General features: G+C 33.8%; 1 protein-coding gene across 6 annotated transcripts in view; it reads right to left on the bottom strand.

Annotated features, from left to right (window-relative positions):
* Nucleotides 1-23,316, bottom strand: part of Atm (ATM serine/threonine kinase) — a 164,775-nt gene that overhangs the window by 39,718 nt on the left and 101,741 nt on the right. For all 6 annotated transcript variants that reach the window (XM_078046955.1, XM_078046951.1, XM_078046950.1 and 3 more), the window contains exons 35-43: nucleotides 21,271-21,412; nucleotides 18,873-19,049; nucleotides 12,362-12,539; nucleotides 8,762-8,849; nucleotides 5,708-5,863; nucleotides 3,230-3,317; nucleotides 1,841-1,929; nucleotides 1,641-1,743; nucleotides 903-1,051 (exon numbers count right to left, since the gene is read on the bottom strand). In XM_078046955.1, the coding sequence (XP_077903081.1) occupies nucleotides 903-1,051; nucleotides 1,641-1,743; nucleotides 1,841-1,929; nucleotides 3,230-3,317; nucleotides 5,708-5,863; nucleotides 8,762-8,849; nucleotides 12,362-12,539; nucleotides 18,873-19,049; nucleotides 21,271-21,412 (1,170 nt within the window). The remainder of the gene's footprint in view (nucleotides 1-902; nucleotides 1,052-1,640; nucleotides 1,744-1,840; nucleotides 1,930-3,229; nucleotides 3,318-5,707; nucleotides 5,864-8,761; nucleotides 8,850-12,361; nucleotides 12,540-18,872; nucleotides 19,050-21,270; nucleotides 21,413-23,316) is intronic.

Raw genomic sequence — 23,316 nt, 5'->3', positions numbered from 1 at the left:
TAGTAGTCTTGTAGTTTGAAATCTGAAAGGCATTCTAATTAATGAAAATATTTTCTATGAAGGCAATTACACATTGTTTCAATTTTAGTGTTTATGTTATCAAAACACTTTACATAAATGTGAAATCCTTTATTAGATAGCTGTTTGGTTTATAATTTTAAAAATATGATGCTAGGTATGGAGGTGCATGCTGGTAATCTCAGTGACTCAGGAGGCTAAGACAGGAGGACTACAAGATCAAGGCCAGCCTCAGCAACTAAGCAAGCCTCTAAGCTACTTAGTGAGGCTCTGTCTCAAAATTTAAAAAACATAAATAAAAAGGGCTGGGGATGTAGCACAGTGGTAAAGTGCCCATGGATTCAATCTCCAGTATCAATAATAATAATAAATAAAATTAAAATATGGTGACTTGACAGACAAGTGACAAATATTATGTTCCTGGATAACTGATTTAGCACCTTTTAATAAAAAAAAATTTCATAAATAAAGATAACTGGTCCTTTGTATACCATCCAGCAGATACAAGTAATATATGACTAAAATGTTTATAGCAGGGAGTAAAAAGAGAAATACCTATACCTTTCCTTGGATTCCTGAGTCGAAGAAAAAGTGAGTTAATGAAATCTCCTAAGAAAATATCTTTGATGTTTCTATTCTTAAAAATATTTGGGAGGGGAATGAAGTTGTGCTAATGGAAAAAAAGAGGGAAATTCAGGTCTAATTTTGTTTACTGTTTATTACTATCTTATTTAGAAATGCATAGCTTGGAGAATCTATAAAATATAGAAAATACAACTCCTGTTATATTGATAGAATAAAATAAAAAGTTATTTAGAATCAGAAAAGAAGCAAATAATAAATAAAATAAAATATATTCTTTTTAAAGTTGGATTTCTTCTTACTTAAAAGAATTGTAATGGTCCCACTGCATATTCCTCCATGCTGCTTGGTAATGAAGTTCCTGTAGTTCAGCACACCACTCTGTATTTTCGTGATCTAACCCTTTTAAGTAGATGGAAAGAATATGGCAGAGTCCCAAATTCTGCAAGGCCTAAACAGAAGTCGTTTTTGATTTTTTTTTTAAAGAAAGAAAGAAAGAAAGAAAGATCTCAACAGAAAACTAGAGAAACAAAAATTTACAAACATAAAACTTCAGTTTATAATTAGCAATATCACAGTCCCAAAATGTTGTTTAGTATGTTTCCCCAAAAACACTAAAACTGAACTCAGGGAGTTCTAATATTTAAAGGAAGAATGACTAAAGAGTATTAATTAGCCAACAATAGAAATAATAGCTTCAGAAATGAAACCAATTCCAATGCAAACTATGAGAAATAATAGTACACTTGGAATTTTCCATGTGAGCCACTAATTTACACTACCTGGCACAACGCTCACACTCAAGAAATGTCTTTTGTTAGGTAACAAAAATTATGATTAACAAACCTAAACTATTGTTTTGGACAATGACCTACCTAGCTTTCCTGTGCGTTCCTCAGTTTTTAGCCCCACGTCTGTAAAACAGGTAACTTCTAACCTTATCTCAAGTTCATCTGACTATGTAAATATTCCAATGACATACTGGAATTCTATGAGCACTGCACTAGTGACATCTTTACTAATCCAAGAAAAAAATATACCTGAATTATTCCTGCCTGGCGAGTTACTGGGGAGATTGCTGTCTCAAGGTCATACGTTACTAAGGCTTTCTCCCACATTGCTTCATGTTCATATGTTCGTAGTCTGTAAGAAAAGGTTGTAAAAATATCTTGATTCTACATACATAGAACTCCTTCACAGACAGAATTACTATACCATTATAGAGAAAAATGTGATTTACCTAGTAAGGGGTTGCAACATTTTCCCTCCACCACAGCCATACAGACTATCTGGCTCTCCTATACTTCTGTAAATTTCTAATAGAAGATCCTTAAAACAGAAATACAACAAAAACAGGAAGGGAAGAATTACTTTATAAATTTAGAAAACCTTAAATTGCATCATTATCAACACATAACTCTCAATTATAAATGTTGCCCTATAAAAGAACAATAAAATGATATTCAAATATATACTATATCAAGTTATCTGAATTGAAACATTTGATACCCAAGCCTAGCACAATGCCTGGTATACAGAAGATACTCTAAAAAGTCAGTGGAAAAGGATGAGACTACGAAAGATGAAGGAGAAGAAAGAAAAATTAAAAGAGTGAACTGAAAAAGTAAACAGAACATATTTCGTGTAAGGCATAACTGATAGTATGAAGTGTAAAGAGAACTGAAAGGTTACCACCAGACTTAGAGACAGCAAATATAGACAACTCTTTCACAAAGTTTGGTTATGAAGGGAAAGAAGAGAGTGAGTGATACCCAAAAAAGCACACCAGGAAGAGGGAAGTTATTTTGTACTTGTGAGAGAAATTTTTAAAAGTAGAGGTTTGAAAATGTTTAGAATATAGTTCAGAGGCAACACAGCATATTAAAAAAATAAAGTTTGAGAAAAAGCAGATAAATAAAAAGCACAGGAATTAAGATTAGCCTTAAATAAAGGGAGAAATTATTTCTCCAGTTTAATAAGACAGACGGTTATGACAAGGGGCATATGCAGGAAGATTTCAATATTTGAGGGTAGATGTGTCTGGGTTTCCTATCTATGCCAACTATTTTCTCCAATAAGTAAGAGGCTAGCTGAAAGCAAAGGCAGAGAAGTGAAGATCAAAATTTTAAGCAAGGTAGCGAAGTTCAAATTATTGTTGTAAACCAAAGAAAGTCGATGAGAACAACACACACCATGGTCAATTTGAAAGTAGATTTTTAAGAAATATATATAAAAAGTAATTTGTTGCTTTTGTGACAATGAAAAAATAAACAAACAATTATAAACTGCAAGTGATATACAGAAACTGAACAGGGTGCTATGGCAGAAAATACACAGTAAAAACCCACTCTATAAGTTGGATGGTTTTGCTTCCATTCTTCAGATAAAGGAACTCAAGACTAGAAAGGTTAAGTAATCTGTGCAAGAATTTATAACTAAGTGGCACAGTCAGGATTAGAATTCAGGTCAGTCTACTTGAAGACCTGAACTTCAAACTATAAATGTATATAGATGATGCTCTGTTAAAAGAGTAACTTCAGTTTTCAAATCAAATGACATCACTATAAAAAGTAATAATCAAAATATAAGATTAAATATTGATATAAACATTAGAGCTGTTAATATTTACCTGTAAACTTATTCCAGTTTCTTCTTTGCTTTTTTCACTCAAACTAGAAATAGTTGTACTTTGGCTTCCTTCTTCAAATATAAGACTTCTGCTTATCAAAAGAAGCACTGCTTTTAATGAGAACATACTACTTGGAAGCTTATGAATACAGAAATTATAAACAACAGGGAAAAAAACTAATGAAGGTGGCAAATAAAACAATGAACTTTAAGAGAATATCATTTACACCAGAACTGAAAAGAAATTTGTGAATGTTAATTCCATGGAGGATAATTACATTTTAATAAAATCTTCTATATTTGGGGAGGTTATATGCCAAACCATGTTATTTATAAAGAAACAAACCTGTTTAAAAATAGAGATATCCCCAATTCAGTTCCTAAATTTCTGTTAGTGGTTTTACCTAAATTTTCAACTTAATTACAGACATACAATTTAAGACCACAATGAGCCACAATTTAACACTGATGAACTGACAAAAATTAAGAAATCTAAAACTCTACTTAAACCCTTATTACCAAAACATTAAGATAAATATATGAATATTAAGATGATTGAAGTTGTGAAATTAATACCTATTGTCAAAATCCTATTTGGCAGAGTTTCTTCCTCTATAAATTATGGGCACTAACAATGAAATCTCATACTTTCTCAGGAGCAAGTTACAAAAAACTTTACCTGTATCCAGAATACTTAGTATGAGGAACTTTGTTATTAAACAGACCAAATAGGGAGGGGATTAGGATTGTGGCTCAGTAGTAGAGCACTTGCCTAGCATGTGTGAGGCACTTGATTCTCAGCATCGCATATAAATAAATGAATAAAATAAAGGTCCATCAACAACTAAAAACATATTAAAAATAAATTTAAAAAGTAAATAGTCCAAATAGGATATCTGAGAGAGCAGTTCATTTTCTTGACCTGACAGCTCTGGTAAAGTGTTAATCTTTATTTTATGTACAAATATACTCTTGGCCACTTTAGATTTACAAAGCTTCTGCTCACCTAATAGAGTCACTGAAGAAAACTAGCATCTCTTAACCTTTATACACTTCATCTGTTTACCCTCATCTTCCCATCAGACCTCACGGGAGTAAAAACAGACTATCAAAGCCAACAGTAAACCCTATTTGCCAAGCACCCTCTCCTAATGAATACAAAATAATCTTGGCATGCTTGCTTTAAAACATGCAATATGGGGCTGAGGATATAGCTCTGATGTAAGAGTACTTGCCCGGCACTAACAATCCCCAAAAAACAAAAATAAGCAATTCTGCAAAAGTCTGCTACATTCCATACAATCACTTACCTTTAACTAAAGGTGCTTCAATTTACACTCCTAGAAGAGATAACTTGTTCATTTCTGATTGGTAAGAAATACTATTCTGTAGGATCAAGAAACTAAAACACATCCAAATTGCAATTACTAATACCAAGTATGCAGGCTCTGACTAAAATGGTAATACTCTTAGATAGTAATTAATTTCTTACTCACTACCTATTTAAAGGACAATATACCTGTCTTCATAAGAAGTTTATACTGATCATGAACATATCTATTACATAGTACACAGTGTCTACATATTGTGTGTTTTCAACTAAAAAGCTTAAATTAAATATCAAACCACAAGTTAAGAAATTGGTCCACATCTAGTAAATTAATTACATTTGAACTAGAATTTGAATTCTGGTTCCTGGTTTTCCATAGTGTAAAAAGCACACTACTTCACTGACAATCTAAAATAAAAATTACTGGTAACAAGAATGATAACTGTGTCAACACAACACATATTTGCTATTTTCATTTCTTAATATGGCTGACTGAGTGGTGATAAGGTGAGGCTAAATATAAAAGTAAACTCTAGGCTATTTCAAATAAACAAAGATTTGAGGAGAACAGTTGGGATAATAAAGCATTTTTTTTTTTTTACTCTTCCTACTTTATTGGCTTTTTCACCATGATCTAGGATTATATTTTTGAGATTCTCATGATAGTTCTCATAAATCAAAGTAAGCAGAAATACAGACAGATAACACAGAAATAAAATTTCTTTGGTCACAGAAAAAAGTCACATTACTCTATGGTCAAAAGAAAAATAGATACTGAATAGTTAAGGAATTAGTGGTAAATATAACAATAATGAAATCAGGGATTAATTCAATCATTTGAAAAATATTTATTGATCATTTATATTAAATTCTCAATGCTATTGAGAGAAATACAAAGAAAATAATTATGGTCTCTGTCCTCCAGAAGCTTGCTATCTATATATTTTTTGTAATATATAATAAAACATTTGTATTTATCTCAGGGTGGAATTACTTCTTTTTAAATTTTTATTATTGTTTTACTTTAAAACACAAATTTCTACCTAAAATGTCTTTTAAATGAGAGGCACCAAAATAATTTTTACTATGTATCTTTATTTAAACAATGTCAACATCAATTTTAAAATGCAAAACTTTAAATTCCATTACCTTTTCTCTTGATCATTCATGTTCTTCTTATCTGCATAGATTTCTGCATAGAGCAATGCTGTAAAGTGAGCAGCACAAGACTGAGCTACTTTAGCAACCTCCAGATAATTCAAATCCAGCCAGAAAGCATCATCAAAAACTGTTCCTGCCGAGGGTCTAAAGAAAAATTAACCATAATATCATTCCATTTTTAAAACTTCAACACTAAAAGAAAAATACCATGATATAGTGTAACACATTGGGAACAGCTGTAAGTTAAACAGAAAATTACATTCAAATAACTGAAAACCATATTTCCCTTATAGCTATAAACATTCTAAGATGGCATGGGTGGAGAGTCTAGTTTCTTAATCTTTTTTGGATCACAAACCCCTTAGAGAATATGCTGAAAGCTATGACCCATCATCCCATATAAATCTGAGCTTCATGCCTTCCCTACATCAAACACTTCACGCACCATTACCTAAGAATAGGCTACATAGAACAGCTGGTAACGCACATGTGCGCATATGCGCACACAGAGATATATCTTTTAATTTAATGAAACTATTCTCTTTTAAGACACAACTACATGTCTTTCCTATTGCAGTCATTTTCTCTTTAGTTTACTGCATAAGGTGAGTTATTAAATAAAAATCTCTCATTGTGGTAATAGCAGATGAGAACTGGACTATAGAATGGTATCTGTTTCAAAACTATCAGAGAAATGACAAAGTAGTGGTTAAGAGTACTGGCTTTGGAGGAGCACAGGTGTTAGCACAGGAGTTAGGTGCAAAGCAAGCTACAGCACCCAGTACTAGCTGTATGATCTTCAGCAATTTAACTCTTCAGCCTCAGTTTCCTATTTTCCTCATTTATAAATCCCAGAAAACATATACATCAAAGAACAGTTGCAGTGATTATATAACACTTGTAAAACCGATGAATAAAGTGCCTTCTACACAACAAGTCCTTAACTGTAGCTGGTATTTCTGAGAAGTCAAAAAATCTGCCCATGGAAAGAAAGCTGCTAGCATTTTTTAATGTCAGATATGTTACATACTTCATCTATTTTAATTACCACAAACCAAACCGCTCCCTCAAGGTAGACATCAGCCTGATTTTAAAGACAATAAAACAAGTTCAAAGACACCAAATAATTTGTCCAGATCACAAAGTTTATATAAGTATCAGACTTCAACTTGAGCTAAGGTCCTTATTTTTTTTTAATATGTCCCATTAACATTTTTAAACAATCATTTTTACAGGTCTTATTGAAAAATGGAACTGAATATTAAGAATATTTATCTTGTACAACTGCCATGTGTCAACTAAGGAAGAAATTTTATCTTCTCAAGTCCTGCCAACATCAACACCATTTAACGTAAATAAATCTGAAACGAATGACTTGAAGGTGAAAAACTGCCTCCCAACACCAAGATGCTCCTACCTACGGTTAAAGCTTTAAATCAATTTTCTCAAAAAAGGATCTGGTACAAATCAATAAAATAAATCAGTCACTTTCTTATCAGAATTGAAGACCACCAAAAGCCAAAAAAAATTCTTTTTCTATGAGTAGAATGAAATGGTATAAAGGAAATACAAAGGAATTCTTTTTTAAGATGTAAATGCATTTTGTTTTAAAAATCCTTCTATTCTTTCACACACACACACCCCACTCCTTACCAACCTCTGTCACTATCACCATACATAAGCATGAGACATCAAATCCCACATATTCAAATTATAGACTCTCCTTAACTAACAATAGTTATACTTTGATAAACCCATCATAATTTGAAAATCTTGTTAAGTAAAAAAATGCATTTAATTCAGCCAACCTACTGAACATCATAGCTTAACAACACAGCACACTGTGGAGTATCAGTGGTTCACCTTTGTGATTGCATGGCTGTCACCATCATGACAGCATCACAAGAGGATCATGCTACATGTTATTCTGTTAGCCTAGAATAAGATCAAAATTCAAAGTATGGTTTCTTCTGAATGCTACTACTTTCATACCATTGTCAAATTTAAAAATCATAAAATGAACCATTCAAAGTTAGGGGCATTTGTATAGACTCACTGTATTATTTCTTCAGAGTTTTAGTCAACCCTAGCTATTGTTATACTCCATTTAAAATCTCATGAAGCCAAATGTGGCAGCACATGAGTGTAATCCCAGCAACTTGGGAGGCTGAGGCAGGAGGACTGCCAAGTTCAAGATCAATCTGGGTAACTCAGCAAGACCGTGGCTCAAAATAAAAATAAAAAGGGCTGAGGGTGCATCTCAGTGCAAGAGCACCACTGGGTTCAAACCACAATGCCATGCATGAACACAAACACACACATACACACATTCCTCATGATAAATAACAGGAAAAAAGATACTTGTAATATTATAAAATTTGCCCCTATCAGAAAAATAAACATTGTTCTACCAGAGTGTGACTACAGATATCGATGATTATGGCATATACTATATCTTGTGATAGATATATAAGACATATTCATACAACTCTAGCTACTTCTAAAAAGCAATGGGGAAAGTTAGAAGGGTCACAGCATGGTTAGTGCACACCTGTAATACCAGCTACTCAAGACACTGAGGCAGGACATCATAGTTGCAAGGTCAGTTTGGGCAACTGAGTGAGACACTGTCTCAAAAAATAAAAAGGGCTGGGGATATAGTTCCAAGGTAGAGCACCCCTAGATTCAATCCTCAGAACTGGTGAAATAAATAAATAAAGTGGGCAAAATAATTAACCTGGTAAAATCACTTGCTCCTTTCTCTTAGCTCTGTAGATGAAACTGAAGCCCCTAAAGGCTGCAGGATTTAGCAAAGATAACACCATTACTCATACTGCTGGGACTAGAACTGAGCTTCGGACACGGATTTAACCAAAGTACCATCTTGAATATGGATTATTACAAGGAAATGTAACCATCACACCAATTAAATATAACATTCTGCAACAGCTTCACCTAAAATCATCAGGTCAAAATTTGGCCTACAGTAAAAAATTAGATTTCTAAATCCCCAAACTCAAGAAGCAACATTCATTACATTACCTCTTCTGTCTTCTCATGTAGTCTACAACAGCAAGCATTGTTCTTTGTGATTTTTTATCCAAAGAGCTTCGGAAAAATGGTTCTGACTCTAAGAAAGAAAGAAAGAAATCTCTTCTCAGGCCCAGAAAGATCTCCCAAGGCACTTGGTTCTTGTCTGTTTGTCTCACTTTATACAGCAAGATTCTGTTGGACAAATACCTAATACAAAATTCGTTCTTAATAAATATGAACAAATAAATAGATTTAATGGCATTTTTCTTTAAAAAAAACCAATAGGTTTATATAACTGAGATCTTACATTGCGATTTACATTTTATCTCTGAAGAAGTACTAATTCACAGCCTCAATAAAATCAAAAGATTTTGTAAGCTAGGTGTTCAGTATACAACAATGAACAAGATAGACTATTTTTTTCTTATTGGAGCTTTACCACTATACACAGTAGTTGGGCTCATCCTGAGAAATTCATCTGTGCATGGAATTTGAATTTGGTTCATGATTCCCCCTTCCCTCCCCTTGTTAAGGAAGTCGGTGCCAACCCCTTTATGATGGAGAGTTGACCCTATGTTTTCTTCTAGCTGTTGTGCAGTTCCTGGTGTAATTCTTAAATCTTTGATACATTTCAATTTAAGTTTTGTACAGGGTGAGATACAGGGGTCTAGTTTCATTTTTCTAAAAAAAGCTATGTAGTTTTCTCAGCATCATTTGTTAAAAAGGCTGTCTTTTCTCCAAAATATATTTTTGGCACCTTTGTCAAATATCAGATGACTGTTAAGTAGGTAAATTGACAAGATGGACTATTTTTGACTACATAGAACTCACAGACTAGGCTGGATACTCTCAACACAGCATGAGAAATGGTTTGAGAGAAAGTTTAGAATGCTGCAGAGACCTGTATCAGGGAAGCTCACCTGAACAAGGGAAGTGTCACAGAAAAGTGAAACGTGAGGGCTGGGGTTGTAACTCAGTGGTAGAACACTTGCCTAGCATGGGTGAGGCCTTAGGTTGGATCCTCAGCACAACATAAAAACAAATAAACAACAAAAACAAATAAAATAAAGGTTAAAGTCTTAAAAAACTATATAAAAGTGAAATGTGAAATAACAGTAATGGTTCTCTGGGACAAAAGGAAAGGACAATGTACCAAGGAATATTTAACAGTATCTGAGATGGCTGAAAGCAGGAAACAATCTGGAGAATTTATGAAAGAATTTCAACTGTGCTAAACCACAGGATAGAAAACAATAAGGACTGACAGTGACAGAGGGACACAAATAGAGTAAAGTTATTACAATGAATAATAGGCAGGATTTGGTAATAAGATGAGAGAGATGTTAAGAGGTTTCTGGCCTGGAAAATCAACTGTCACTCATTGAAGTGGTACACACAAAAAAGAAGACAGGCAAAGGGGATGAATAATATGCAAATATTATCTTTGGACAGTTGACTTTGAGATGTACATAGGAGGTGAAGGGATGAGACAGACTTCAGAAAGAGTAACAATTTAAATTTTATAGCAATCTACATTTACTTTCCCTCTCAATAACAGAATTTTATATGTGGTGTTTAAATTTTTATTTAAATAAAAATATTGACACTATACAGATAAAACTAGATGATTTTACTTTTGAACAGTTGTAGCGTAAGTTAAACTATATAATAAAGTTGTTCTAATAGTACTTTTAATTACCTAATATTTAAACTTCCAATGGCTTATTCTTGACTGTAGATCACTTATATCTGTATTTCCTCAACTAAATATAGGAGATAGATTGCTTATAAAGACTTGAGTAAGAGTTTTATTTTAGGATTTTCATTTTGACAACCCTAAGAAAATTCAAGTAAATAAAATATTCTATTTTATTGTGAAGAATAATTTAGAGCCACAGGATGGGCAACTGTGTCTGTGTTCATTATATTTTTCCAAAAAGATTTTTTTTTTGTTTATAACTGAAATATAAAATTGTACCTATTTGGAACTGGGGTTGTATCTCAATGGTAGAATACTTGCCTAGCACATGTGAGGCACTGGGTTTAATTCTCAGCACCATATTAAAAATAAATAAATAAAATAAAGGTATTGTGTCCATCTACAACTAAAACAAAAATATTTTAAAAAAACTATACCTATTTATGAGATATAATTTGATGTTTTAATACGTGAAGACATTGTATGATGTTTAATCAAAATAAACATTTATCATTTAGCATATCCAATATTTACCATTTCTTTATGGTGAAAACATTTTGTTCCTCTAGCTTTTAAAAGCAATATATAGTATATTATCTATAGTCATCTATGTTGTAGAACACCAGAACTTCTCATTTCTAACTCTGTCTTAGCATCCACATTTTTCCCCACCTCTCCCTCCCCTGACTCAGCCCAGCTTCTAGTAACCACCATTCTACTCTTAACTTCTGTAAGATCTGCTTGTTTAGATTGCACATATAAGTGAGATCATGCAGCAATTGTCTGAGCCTGACTTATTTTACTTAACATAATGACTTTCAGTTCCATCAAAATAGATTTGTAATTGTTATTAGTCAACTGAAAAGAATTTACGTAAAAGATAAAGCATAGCAAAATGGAGTCTAAATGACATCAGAGCCATGTCAAATGAAAACTGCAGAAACAGAAATAGAAAAATAGAGAACTGAGTGATCACAACCTGTACTGAAGTATAGGACCAGAAGTAAGGTTGGAAAAAGCCATTTAGTTGCCATAAGATAGTTAATTAAATCTATTTTTATTAGAAGTATTGGGTCTTTTAGTATAAATTTAAGTATGTGACTAATTTTATGTTTACTCATAAAATACACTGACAGTACATATGAAAGATAGAAGTTAACAGTGGAAACCTATAATTTTCTATCATTCTTAAAATTTAGGTTTGAAAAACTGACTCATGATGATCCCTCAGTTATGCATATTTGTGTTACATATACCCAAACCCGAGCAGAATTTCTTCCACTATTAAGTTCTTAACATCAGATATACTCATTTCATAACATGAAAGGAATAAGGGTAATAAAATAATAAGAGTAAATAAAACAAAAGTTCTGCTTTAAGACGCTGGAAGGATACATTACAAAATCTTAAATGTATTTTATCTTAAATTACAGAATAAGTACTTTTTAAAAATTTTTCCATAGTAAATATGTATGATTTTATAATAAGGCTACTTTTTAAAATCCAGTTGGCCACAGCTGAAAATCCCATCATATCTCTACTATAATATCTAAATATCTGATCATTTTTGTGCTTTTTCCACTGCTAGAATGGACAGGGAGCATCGTGTTTACATCTGTACTGCCAGGGATAAGCACGTTACCTGACACACTCAATTGTTTAATTATTTGCCCCATAATTAACATCTAAAATGTACAGAAGGAGTACTAATTATTAAGAATTATTCTGGGTGCTTTACAAAGATTGTTTTGTTGAAAATTTGTACACCTTTTATCTCCATTCTCTAGTTAAGGAAACAAATTTAGAATTATGGAAGAAGCCAGAAAGTATCTGAGGCTATTTAACCATAAATCTATCTTTCTTTAGAGCTGAGAGTTAATAGTACAAACGTTAATAAGTTAGCATAATACCTGAATCCAAATTTGCAGGAGTTGTGGATCGACTTGTTTGTGAGAGGTTTCTGAAAGAGTTGGTGAAAAATGCTTGAATATGTGTAGAAAGCAGAATTTTCCATGATTCATTTGTGTCTTGAAGTAAAATATCATGAATCAAGCAAGGAAGCACGATCTGACAAAAGTCAGTTTTTACCTAGAACATACAAAACATCAACTCAATACTTTCAGTAAGAAGCACACTACTTAATATTTCCATTCCTTGTTGCTGACTTATAAAAATTTTTAAAAAGATAATCTACCATTAATTCAGATACTGGAAGGATACATTACAAAATGTTAAATGCACTCAGCATGTTATTAAAATATAAAAAACATGGACCAGGTGGTGTTAAAAGTACTAAGCTAGTATATCTATATCAAATATATGTTAGTTACACTGCAACTGTTCATTTCTAGTCTAGGCTATTAGCATGATCAGAAGATTAGTGAAAGAGGATTAATTTATAAGCAAAATTATGACTTTTTAAGTGTAATTTCAGAGTTGTAAAGTGTTATTAATAACAGAAGCAGTTCCCTGATATAAGAGGGAAAGAGCATGAAAATTTCAAGAGAAAAGCTGAAAATATGATTTTTGTGAATTTTTCTATACTCAGTGAAGAGCATGTGATACTATAAATTTTTATTTGTAATAAACCCCAATTTCTAGGTATAAAATTTGTGTATTTGTGGCATACTTCTGAATGCAGCAAAGTGCTTTAATGTGTGTGGCACATTAAACAAGTGTCCAACCTTTATTTTGGCATTCATCACATTCCACATACATCATATAGATAAATCACGACACTCAACGGCTATTATTATTAATCACATTCCAGGTCAAGCCCGACGGCCCAGATCCACCCACACAGGTCTGCGCAGGACCCAGGCTCACAGGAGTCCTGGGTCCATCTCTCCCCCGGAAGGCACCCACTGGAGCCCTGCCTCTGGCACAGGACCACCCCTTCCGACCAGCAGACTACCACAGGATCCCAGGCCCACAATGACTTGTGCAGGACCCAGGTCCGGGGTAGGTCCAACTTCACCCCCCACCACCATCACCACCTGGGAGCCTAAGCCTAACCCATTTTCATGTTGGGACACTATAGTCATCGCCATAGCCTTCCCCACACAGTAGCCCCTAACTTTTTGATAACAGACAGGGCCTAGAAGCAGCTGCATCTCAGAGCAGATATCCCAAAGAGAGTGTGAGGCCCACCCTTTCAGCCCCATCTCTGTGACATTGCTTCCGTCTTGGGGCACCTCAACTATTATTTCAAGTTACCTTGGCTATTGCTGCCGCCACCTTTAGTTGCAGTAGCATACATTGAGGGACACCAGCAGGGTCTGGGAAGCCCAACATCAAGGTGAGGTACAATCTGCATAGATACTACAAGAATATAGGGAAGAAACTGTAATATCTCAGACCCATGCTGCAAGAAAGGAAGACATATGGACAACATGAAAAAACAAGGGAAGAAAGTGCCCCAAACAAACCAGGATACTGTAATAACAGAACCCATGGACAGCAAAGTTGATGAAATGTCAGAGAAAGAGTTCAGAAGGCTCATAGTTAAAATAATCTGTGAATTAAAGAATGACCTTAAATGAGCAAATACAGGCAAAAATTATCACTCCAACAAAGAGATAAGAGAGCAAATACAGGTAGCAAAAGATTTCGTCAAGAAAGAGATACAGACTGAAAAAAAATTCACAAATCCTTGAAATGAAGGATACAATAAACCAAATAAAAAATTCAATAGAAAACATAACTAACAGACTAGATCACTTGGAAGAAAAAACATCAGATAATGAAGAAAAAGTATACAATCTGGAAAATAAAGTTGATCACACAGTGAAGACAGTAAGAAACCATGAAGAGAACATCCAAGAATTATGAGACAGCATCAAAAGACCAAATCTAAGAGTTACTAGGATAGAGGAAGGCACAGAGTTTCAAACCAAAACTATGTACAATCTCTTTAATGAGATAACAGCAGAATATTTCCCAAGCATGAAAAATAAACTGGAAAACCAAATACAAGAGGCTTACAGAACACCAAATGTACAAAATTACAACAGATCTACACCAAGCACATTATAATGAAAACGCCTAGCAGACAGAATAAGGATAAAATCTTAAAAGCTGCAAGAGAGAGGAATCAGATCACATATAGGGGACGACCAATTAGTATCTCAGATTTTTCAACCCAGACCCTCAAAGCCAGGAAATCATGGAACAACATATACCAAGCTCTGAAAGAAAATAGATGCCAATCAAGAATCTTATATCCAGCAAAACTAAGCTTTAGATTTGATGATGAAATAAAAACTTTCCATGATAAACAAAAGTTAAAAATTTACAACTAGAAAGCCAGCACTATAGAACATCCTCAGCAAAATATTCCAAGAGGAGGAAATGAAAAAAAAAAAAAAAAAGACAAAAATCAGCAGAGGGAGGTATTACACTAAAGGAAAATATAATCAGAGGAGACACCAAGTCACATTAAATACCAAAAATAAACAAAAATGGCTGGGAACACAGATCATGTCTCAATTAATAACCCTGAGTGTTAATGGCCTAAACTCACCAATCAAAAGACACAACAATATGCTGCCTCCAAGAGACTCATCTCATAGGAAAAGACATCCAAAGACCGAAGGTGAAGGACTGGGAAAAATCATACCACTCACATGGGCTGTGGAAGCAAGCAGGGTTTCCATCCTCATAACAAATAAAGTAGACTTAAAACTAAAGTCAATCAAAAAGAATAAAGAAGGACACTACATACTGCTCAAGGGAACCATAAACCAACAAGACTTAACAATTATAAATATATATGCCCTAAACAATGGAACATCTATGTTCATTAAACAAACTCTTCTCAAGTTCAAGAGTCAAAATAGACTATAACACAATAATTTTGGGTGACTTTAATACACTAGATAGATCTTTCATCACTAGATAGATCTTCCAAACAAAAACTGAACAAAAAAACTAGACCTCAATAATAGAATCAATAACTTAAGACTTAACTGACACATATAGAATATTTCATCCTTCCACGAGAGAATAGACTTTCTACTCAGCAGCACATGGATCCTATTCTAAACTAGATCACATATTATGCCACAAAGCAACTCTTAGTAAATATAAAAAAGTAGAGATACTACCTTGCATTCTATCAGATCATAATGGAATGAAATCAGAAATCAATGACAAAATAAGAAATAAAAGCTATTCCAATACCTGGAGACTAAATAATATGCTATTGAATGAATAATGGATTGTAGAAGACATCAAGGAGGAGATTAAAAAATGTTTAGAGGTGAATGAGAACACAGATACAACATATAGAAATCTCTGGGACACTATGAAAACATAGATGCAAAAGTTCTCAATAAAATTCTGGCAAATCGAATACAAAAACATATCAAAAAGATCATGCACCACGATCAAGTGGGATTCATCCCAGGGATGCAAAGTTGGCTCAACAAATGGAATAGATAAACTCTAGATAGGGCAGAGGGGTGGGAGGGGAAGGGAGGCGGTACGGGGTTAGAAATGATGGTGGAATGTGATGGACGTTATTATCCAAAGTACATGTGTGAAAACACAAATTGGTGTGAATATACTTTGAATACAACCAGAGATATGAAAAATTGTGCTGTATATGTGTAATAAGAATTGTATCTTGCACCTTCCCCTATTTATGTGCCTTTTGTCTTATTTATAATGCCACTGGAAGAGGAGGGAGAACTTTTTCAGTCATTTGATTTCTTTTACAACTTTTTAGGTTTTTGAAGCTGCAAACACTACAAGATTTTGGGGTGGTCTGTGCCTGAAGCTCAGCAGTGTGGGTCAGACAGTGTGAAGACTTGCCAGCTAGGTCCGTTGTGCAAACTCACTGGAAATAAACACTTGCTGGAACTTTTAAGTCTGTTCTTTTAGGTAAATAGTGATGCTCTTGACGTTATTTTCATTTATCTTATTTGGACTGGATTACTTTTTCCACAGATACTAACTCAATAAGGGGGGGGGGAAGCAACAAGTTCTTTTCATGCAAATGACTAGTATTTGCAAATTTTTTAATAAATTTGCCTTTAAACACAGCTACTTGTGAACATTTCATTAGATATATTACAATAACATTAATCTTCCAAACATTCACATCACTGTTTTCCATTTGTACAAATATATAATAAACTGCAGATTTGGCAGCTGAATTCAAGTGCATTAAGACATGGTCACTGTGCACACACCCATGCACCCACACAGAGCTGCCAGTGGGTTTGTCCCACAGGTCTGGCTGGTCAAGTCTGGGGTATTGTGATTCCTTGATATTTTCTTTGTATTGACCAGAAGTGCAGAGATATGTATGTGTTACGTCAATGTTTGTCTTTATTTGTGTTTTTTTCTTTTAAAAAATATTTGGCAGTGACTATATTTGAATAAAGTGATTTCACAGTGTGTTCCTGTATAGTAACGAGTGAAAGTGGAACACGTTTCTTTTTAAAAGGGAGAGAATTGACCTTTTGTGTTGTGAGATTTAAGTTATAACTTATTGAGCACTGTTAGTAATAATTGTTTTTAAACTTGTTTGATACCTTTCTTGGGGTATTGTTTGTAATGTGACTTATTTAAAGCCTTTTTTGTTTCTTTAAGTTGCTGCTTTAGGTTAACAGTATGTTTTAGGAGATTAAATTGTTTTTGTTCAGTCTGCACAATTAGCCATTCAGAGCAAGAGGGCCAGATTGTATAGAAGCTCTTGAAAAAAGGTCCAGATGAGAACAGAGGCAGAATGGGAAGTCATACCATCTGTTGTGGAAAGAGGACTTTCAGTTTGTAACTACGGAGCTGTGGTACCATTAGAAACTGTTAATTTCCAAATAAATCTGAACACTTTTCTTTATTAAAAAAAAAAAAAAAGAATTGTAATGCATTCCACTGTCATACATAAATAAAATAATTAATTAAAAAAATCAATTCCACATAAAAGACACATTGTAGATTACCAATGGTACACTTTTTCCCTTTTAAGTAAAGACAACTCCAAAAGCCAATTTTGGAACTATAAATTTAAGGTAGTAGGAATTAGTTCGTGTCTTGGCTCAAAGTCAAAATGTCATAACAATCTTAAGTTTTGTTTACTAATGAGAAAAAAGTTGTATGCATGCCATGGGTACCACTCTGATGAACTGTTCTGAGTATACTGTAGTATTACAGAAAAGGTGATGATTTATTCACTATTTTCTCAGTAGAAAATAAGAACTGCTTATTTATTTATTTATTTATTTTGGGCACTGGGGATTGAACCCAGGGGCACTCCACCACTGAGCCACATCCCCAGCCCTATTTTGTATTTTATTTAGAGACAGGGTCTCATTGAGTTGCTTAGCACCTCACTTTTGCTGAGGCAGGCTCTGAACTCTCAATTCTCCTATCTCAGCCTCCTGAGCTGCTGGGATTATGGGCATGTGCCACGGCACCCAAAAAAGGACTGTTTTTACACTTCTTTCAACATAGGTGCGTTACCAAATGATTCCTCTACTGATAAATTTTAATTGGTAAATACTTATCTTAGCCAGATAATTTGTTCTCATATTTCTGTTAAATCATGTTTGATAGTACTATAAGTTGAGTTAACCTCTAGGTCTTACAGTCATTATTGTGTTTTGAATTACGTATTTGATTTTAAAATTCTGTAAAAGCCGAGTGTGGTGAGCATGCCTCTAATTCCTGCAACTCAAGAGGCTTAGGCAGGAGGATCATAAGTTTGAGGCCAGCTGAGGAACTCAAAAGACTACATCTCAAAATATAAAATAAAAAGGGATGGTAATGTAGTTCAGTGGAAAAGTGCCCCTGGATTCAATGCCCAGCACCCAAAACAAACAAAAAACCTCTTTCAAAAATTATTTTGGTGTTAGGGATTGAAACGAGGACCTTGCACGTGTCAATCACAGACTCTACCACACATCCTCAGCCCTATGGAGACTATAAACTTGTTGTTTGATGTGGTACATAAGTGTACTCTTTACTATAATGAATTGAAAAAAAAAAAATAAAGCAATTCTAACTATTGTCCTTACCCTTCATTCACTCAAAAAAGCATATTAGAGAGAGTAAATGACACTGATTTTAATAGAAGTAAAATTAAGAGTTGACTTTTGGTTAATATAAATAAATTACCATCATTAATATTTAAATCATAATTAGTAACAAACTGCTCAGGGCACCTTTTAGAACTCATCTAGTGTGTTGTCACTGAAAACCTGAAACTTACTGTAGTGTTAGGACCAAAGATGCCTAATTTAATCAATTTACAGCAATTAAATATGGGTGATACTGCATGAAGACAATTGGAGATGATATGCAATACCAGAATACTCTCTTAGCTGCACAGCCATGATTGTGTACATAGAAGTCAAGGAGAATGAGAAAAGCAAAGAAAAAACAAAGGAATTCCATTAGATTAATTAATCTTCTTACTTCACACATTGGCTTTAATAATTGAAGAACTTCACTTTTTGAGCCTCCACTGTCCAAAAAAGCACAAGTCAATGTCTTTATCCAAATGTCATGATTTTCACTTTGAGGAATCCAAAGACTCGAATCATCCAGGCGTTCAAAAGGGTTTTCTTTATCAAGACTGGGTACTTCTAAAAACTGGATCACAAAGTATAAATAAGAGAATCAGAAAATTATTTTACCTTTCCTATGTAAAATGACTATCTAGATTATAAATATGTTTCCAAATAAAACTAAATATACTTAAAACTAAATCCAGAGGCAATAGTTACCTTTTTAAATTAAAATGAATTTATATGAGAGGAAGAGTGGAATGGTGAAAAATGACTGGTCTAGGCAGCAAGAAATCAGCTATCACTATCAGCATATCTTATATTTATCACCAATTTTCTGCTTCATCTGTCTCATGTACAAAAGCCGGTCCAACTCTACCCTTTAAAGTTGATTTTAAATAAAATGAGATTTTTCAAAATCATTTTTCTATTTAACTTTGTTAACAGTTCACAAAGTATTCTCCAAGTTGTCTTCATTCCTGTTGCTAAGTCTGTTCAGGGCAGATGTGCTGCTTTCTACTACAAACCAACATAATTTAGGGGAACAGGAACTTTTCTGCTATTCTTTATAAAAAAAACTTTTGATTCTTTTAAGTTATATAAAATGTTAGGATACATTTTGACATAATCACAAAGACATGGAATGTAATTTGCTCTAATTCAGTCCCAGAAACTCCTTTTCTCTCCCTCTTCTCCTCCCTTTCTACTCTACTGATTTTTCTGAAATTTAATAGTGTTTTATTTTTATTTTTTGTAGTTGTAGATGGACAGCATGCCTTTATTTAATTAATTAATTTATTTATTTTTATGGGGTGCTGAGGATCAAACCCAGTATCTCATGCATGCTAGTCAAGCGCTCTGCCACTAAACTACAGCCTCAGCACAAATTTTATAGTTTTTAAAAACTGGTATCTTGTAGATATATTTGATGTTGGGATTCATTGTGCTATATTCGTGTATGAACATACAATTGTTCAGACAGATTCAATCCAATATTCTTCCCTTTTCCCATCCTTCATTCCTCCCCTTTAATTCCCTTCATTTACTCTACTTATCTCCTCTCTTTTTTTGTAAATATATTTTTAGTGTTGATAGAGCTTTATTATTTATTTGTTTATTTATTTATATGCAGTGCTGAGAATCGAACCCAGTGCCTCACACATGCTAGGCAAGCGCTCTACCACTGAGCTACAACTCCAGCCCCATTCATCTATTTTGATGAGATTCCCACTCCCCTTTCTCTGTCCCCACACCTATAGAGCCCCCATATTTTGGGTTAGCCTCTACATTTCAGAGCAAACACTCAACCTTTAAGTTTTGAGAGATTGGCTTATTTCACATAGACTGATAATCTCCAGATCCATCCATTTACCATCACATAAAATATATTTCTTTCTTTATCCACTCATGGGCTGAAGAATACCTAGGTTGTTTCCATAGCTTCATTACTGTAAATTGTGCTGCTATAAACAGTGATGAGGACAACTTGAGAAACTTAATGAGTCCCTGTCTCAAAAAATTAAAAGGGCTGGGGATGTAGCTCAGTGGTTGCCTGCTCCAAGGCACAATGTCAAGTCTTGCAAAATAAAAACAAAAACAAAAAAACTCACCCAAAATTAAAAATTACAGTGCTTTACAGATTGTTTCACTAGTTTCATTAATTAAGCCTTATTATTAGTAGTAAATTTTACTATGACCAAAATTATGAATCATTAAAAGTACTACTTTAATGAAGGGTATATGCCCTAAAATTTAATTGGCAGAAATTCAACTGTATATTCCTGAATCACTTTTAAAAAAAGAAACAAGAAACGTTTAGGATTCTTAAATATCCTTCAGAGTGTTTTTAGTAGAACCTTGTAATGATATCAACAGAGGAAAAGGGAGATTAAAATTATTAATTTATTATATTATTATTATTATAAGATTATGAGATTATCTTATATTCTACTAGGGATTGTGATATGTTAACTTCCTATGGAAATAAATGCTTGCTTTCGAGAATCAATAGTGTTTATGGAATAAAAAGGTTTTCTATTGCTAAGACAAAAAGGAACGTCACTCATAATTTCCCCTATCCCCAACTCAACCATTACATGCCTAGGTTATCTATATCAGTTTTCTCACACTGTCATAAAAAAGAATGACAAATCCCTTAGACTCAAAAAGTACAGTTTAAATTAATTCTAGGAAAACCCATGTGGTATTATATTACTATTTTAAGAAAGATGACATGCATAATTCAAATAAAATACTAATACTCTAAACATAGTGGATATTCAATAAAAATTTATTATTTCAGAGACCTTTTTTCTTGATGTTCTAAAAGGCTGCAGATAGGTGAGCAAGGGATCTGTTCTCGTCTTATAAATCTCCCAGAAACGATGTCCAGTCTTTGTAGCTAAAATGTTTTTCAAACAGGTAACAGCAGCTGATCGAACTCTGACACTGAAAAACACAAAAACGCATGTACTTCACTTATTAATCTTGAATGTAAACAATCTCCACTGAAAAAATGAAAAATTGAAACTTAAATTTATATTACAAGTTTTACACCTATAAAATTCTACATCCAAGTAAAAATATCAAAGGATTTTTAACATTCCTTCAGTAAACTTGAATTACTAATCTCTGTAATAGCAATTCTCTTCATTCAATATAATAATGTTCAAATAATGACCATAAATTCAAGGAATTCATAAATAAGAAATACTTGGAAATAACATATCTGAATAAACTTTAGTAAGAATAACAAAATACTGATTCACCTAAGAAAAAAATATTTGAAACAAAATTTTCCTGGAGATATAATTTATGATGAAGCAAAATGTTGTTTTATCCCAAGTAAGAAATAAGTGCAAACAAAAAAATTAAACAAGTGGTAGTATGTACAAAATGATTATGACCAAATCTAGATGAGAATCATTAAGTAAAGATAGCTAAAATCTCTAATAAAAAAGTGAAGGTCATTCTCTTTTACAAAGAGGAAAAAAACAACAAAAAATGAGGAAAATGAGGGCTACAATACAAGAGTACTAGAAACATAACAAATGACAAAAATGTCATAAAATCTGATGATTAAGTCTGAAAATGCAATGATAATTAATCATCAAATAAGTACTTAATTCCTTTTAGGTTTCTTGGTTTAAAACAAATGCAGCTCCCCCAAAGAACAAGAAATAAAACCAAGAATCAATAAATGGGATGACATTGGGTAAAAAACTTGTGCACAGCAAAGGAAACAATTAAGGGCATGAAGAGAGACCTTATAAAATGGGAGAAAATCTTGGCCAACTACATCTCTGATAGGGGATTAATTTTCAGAATATACAAAACTAAAAAAAAAAAATCAGAAAAACAAATAACCCAATCAATTAGTGGGTAAAAGTAGTAATCAGAAACTTCTCAAGAGGAGAAACACTAATGGCCACCAAATACACAAAAGTTCAACATCCGTGGCAATCATAGAAATGCAAATTTAAACTACACTAAGGGTCCAAGACTGCCCTGCAGAGCTGCACCTCTGCAAGGGAATGTCCATGCCCATAGGGAACTATGCAGTGGTCCCCTATCTACCACGGAGTGGCTCCCCTGGCCCACTTCCACCTTGGGACACTGGATAGGGTCTGGAGACAGCTGCCTTCCACAGCACCACAGGCCATAGTGCTACAATCCTGAACAGGCTGTCCAACACTATCGAATTGCTTGCCTTTTCAGCCTCATTTATGAAAGTGGTAGCCTTCATCTTGGGACACCTTCACCGCCATCTTGAGTTACCTGAGCTGCCGCCACAACCATCTTTAGTTGGGGAGGCATACATCTTGGGAAACCAGCTGGATCATGGAAGCCCAACATCAAGGTACTTACAGGTTTAACGCTACTGCAGCCACCAACTGGGAACATGGCTGCTTCCATCTAGGGACAACAGCCAGGACCTGGAAGATCATCAACAAAGCCCCTGCGCCAGAGGTATCCCTGCTAGGTATGCTAATACATACCATCTTGTTGCAGAGGCAGGAGAGAGCCTTGCACAGGGTCACCTCTTTCACTTTTATAGTAACAGCAAAATTTTTTTGATTCTACTCTTACCCCTCCTTCGATGTAATACATCTATATTCTCACCTCCTATCTCATAAACATCACACCCTTCACCCTCCCTTCTCTCTCTGCCCACAAGTAGAAATGGCAGACCCTTTTGCAAATATACTGTTTATACTGCAGATAATAACTGAACACATCACTTCTGTTTAATTCAACAAATGTGTAACCATCTAAACAGAACTATTTGATTTAAGGTTGCATATGTTTGCATTGGTTGGTGTTGATACTGATCTCCCCCTTAAAGGCAAGAT

Source organism: Ictidomys tridecemlineatus, chromosome 4 (assembly GCF_052094955.1).
Source record: "Ictidomys tridecemlineatus isolate mIctTri1 chromosome 4, mIctTri1.hap1, whole genome shotgun sequence".
Taxonomy (NCBI): domain Eukaryota; kingdom Metazoa; phylum Chordata; class Mammalia; order Rodentia; family Sciuridae; genus Ictidomys; species Ictidomys tridecemlineatus.
Note: the sequence above shows the minus strand (reverse complement) of the source record. Positions and strands in the feature narration are given on the sequence as shown.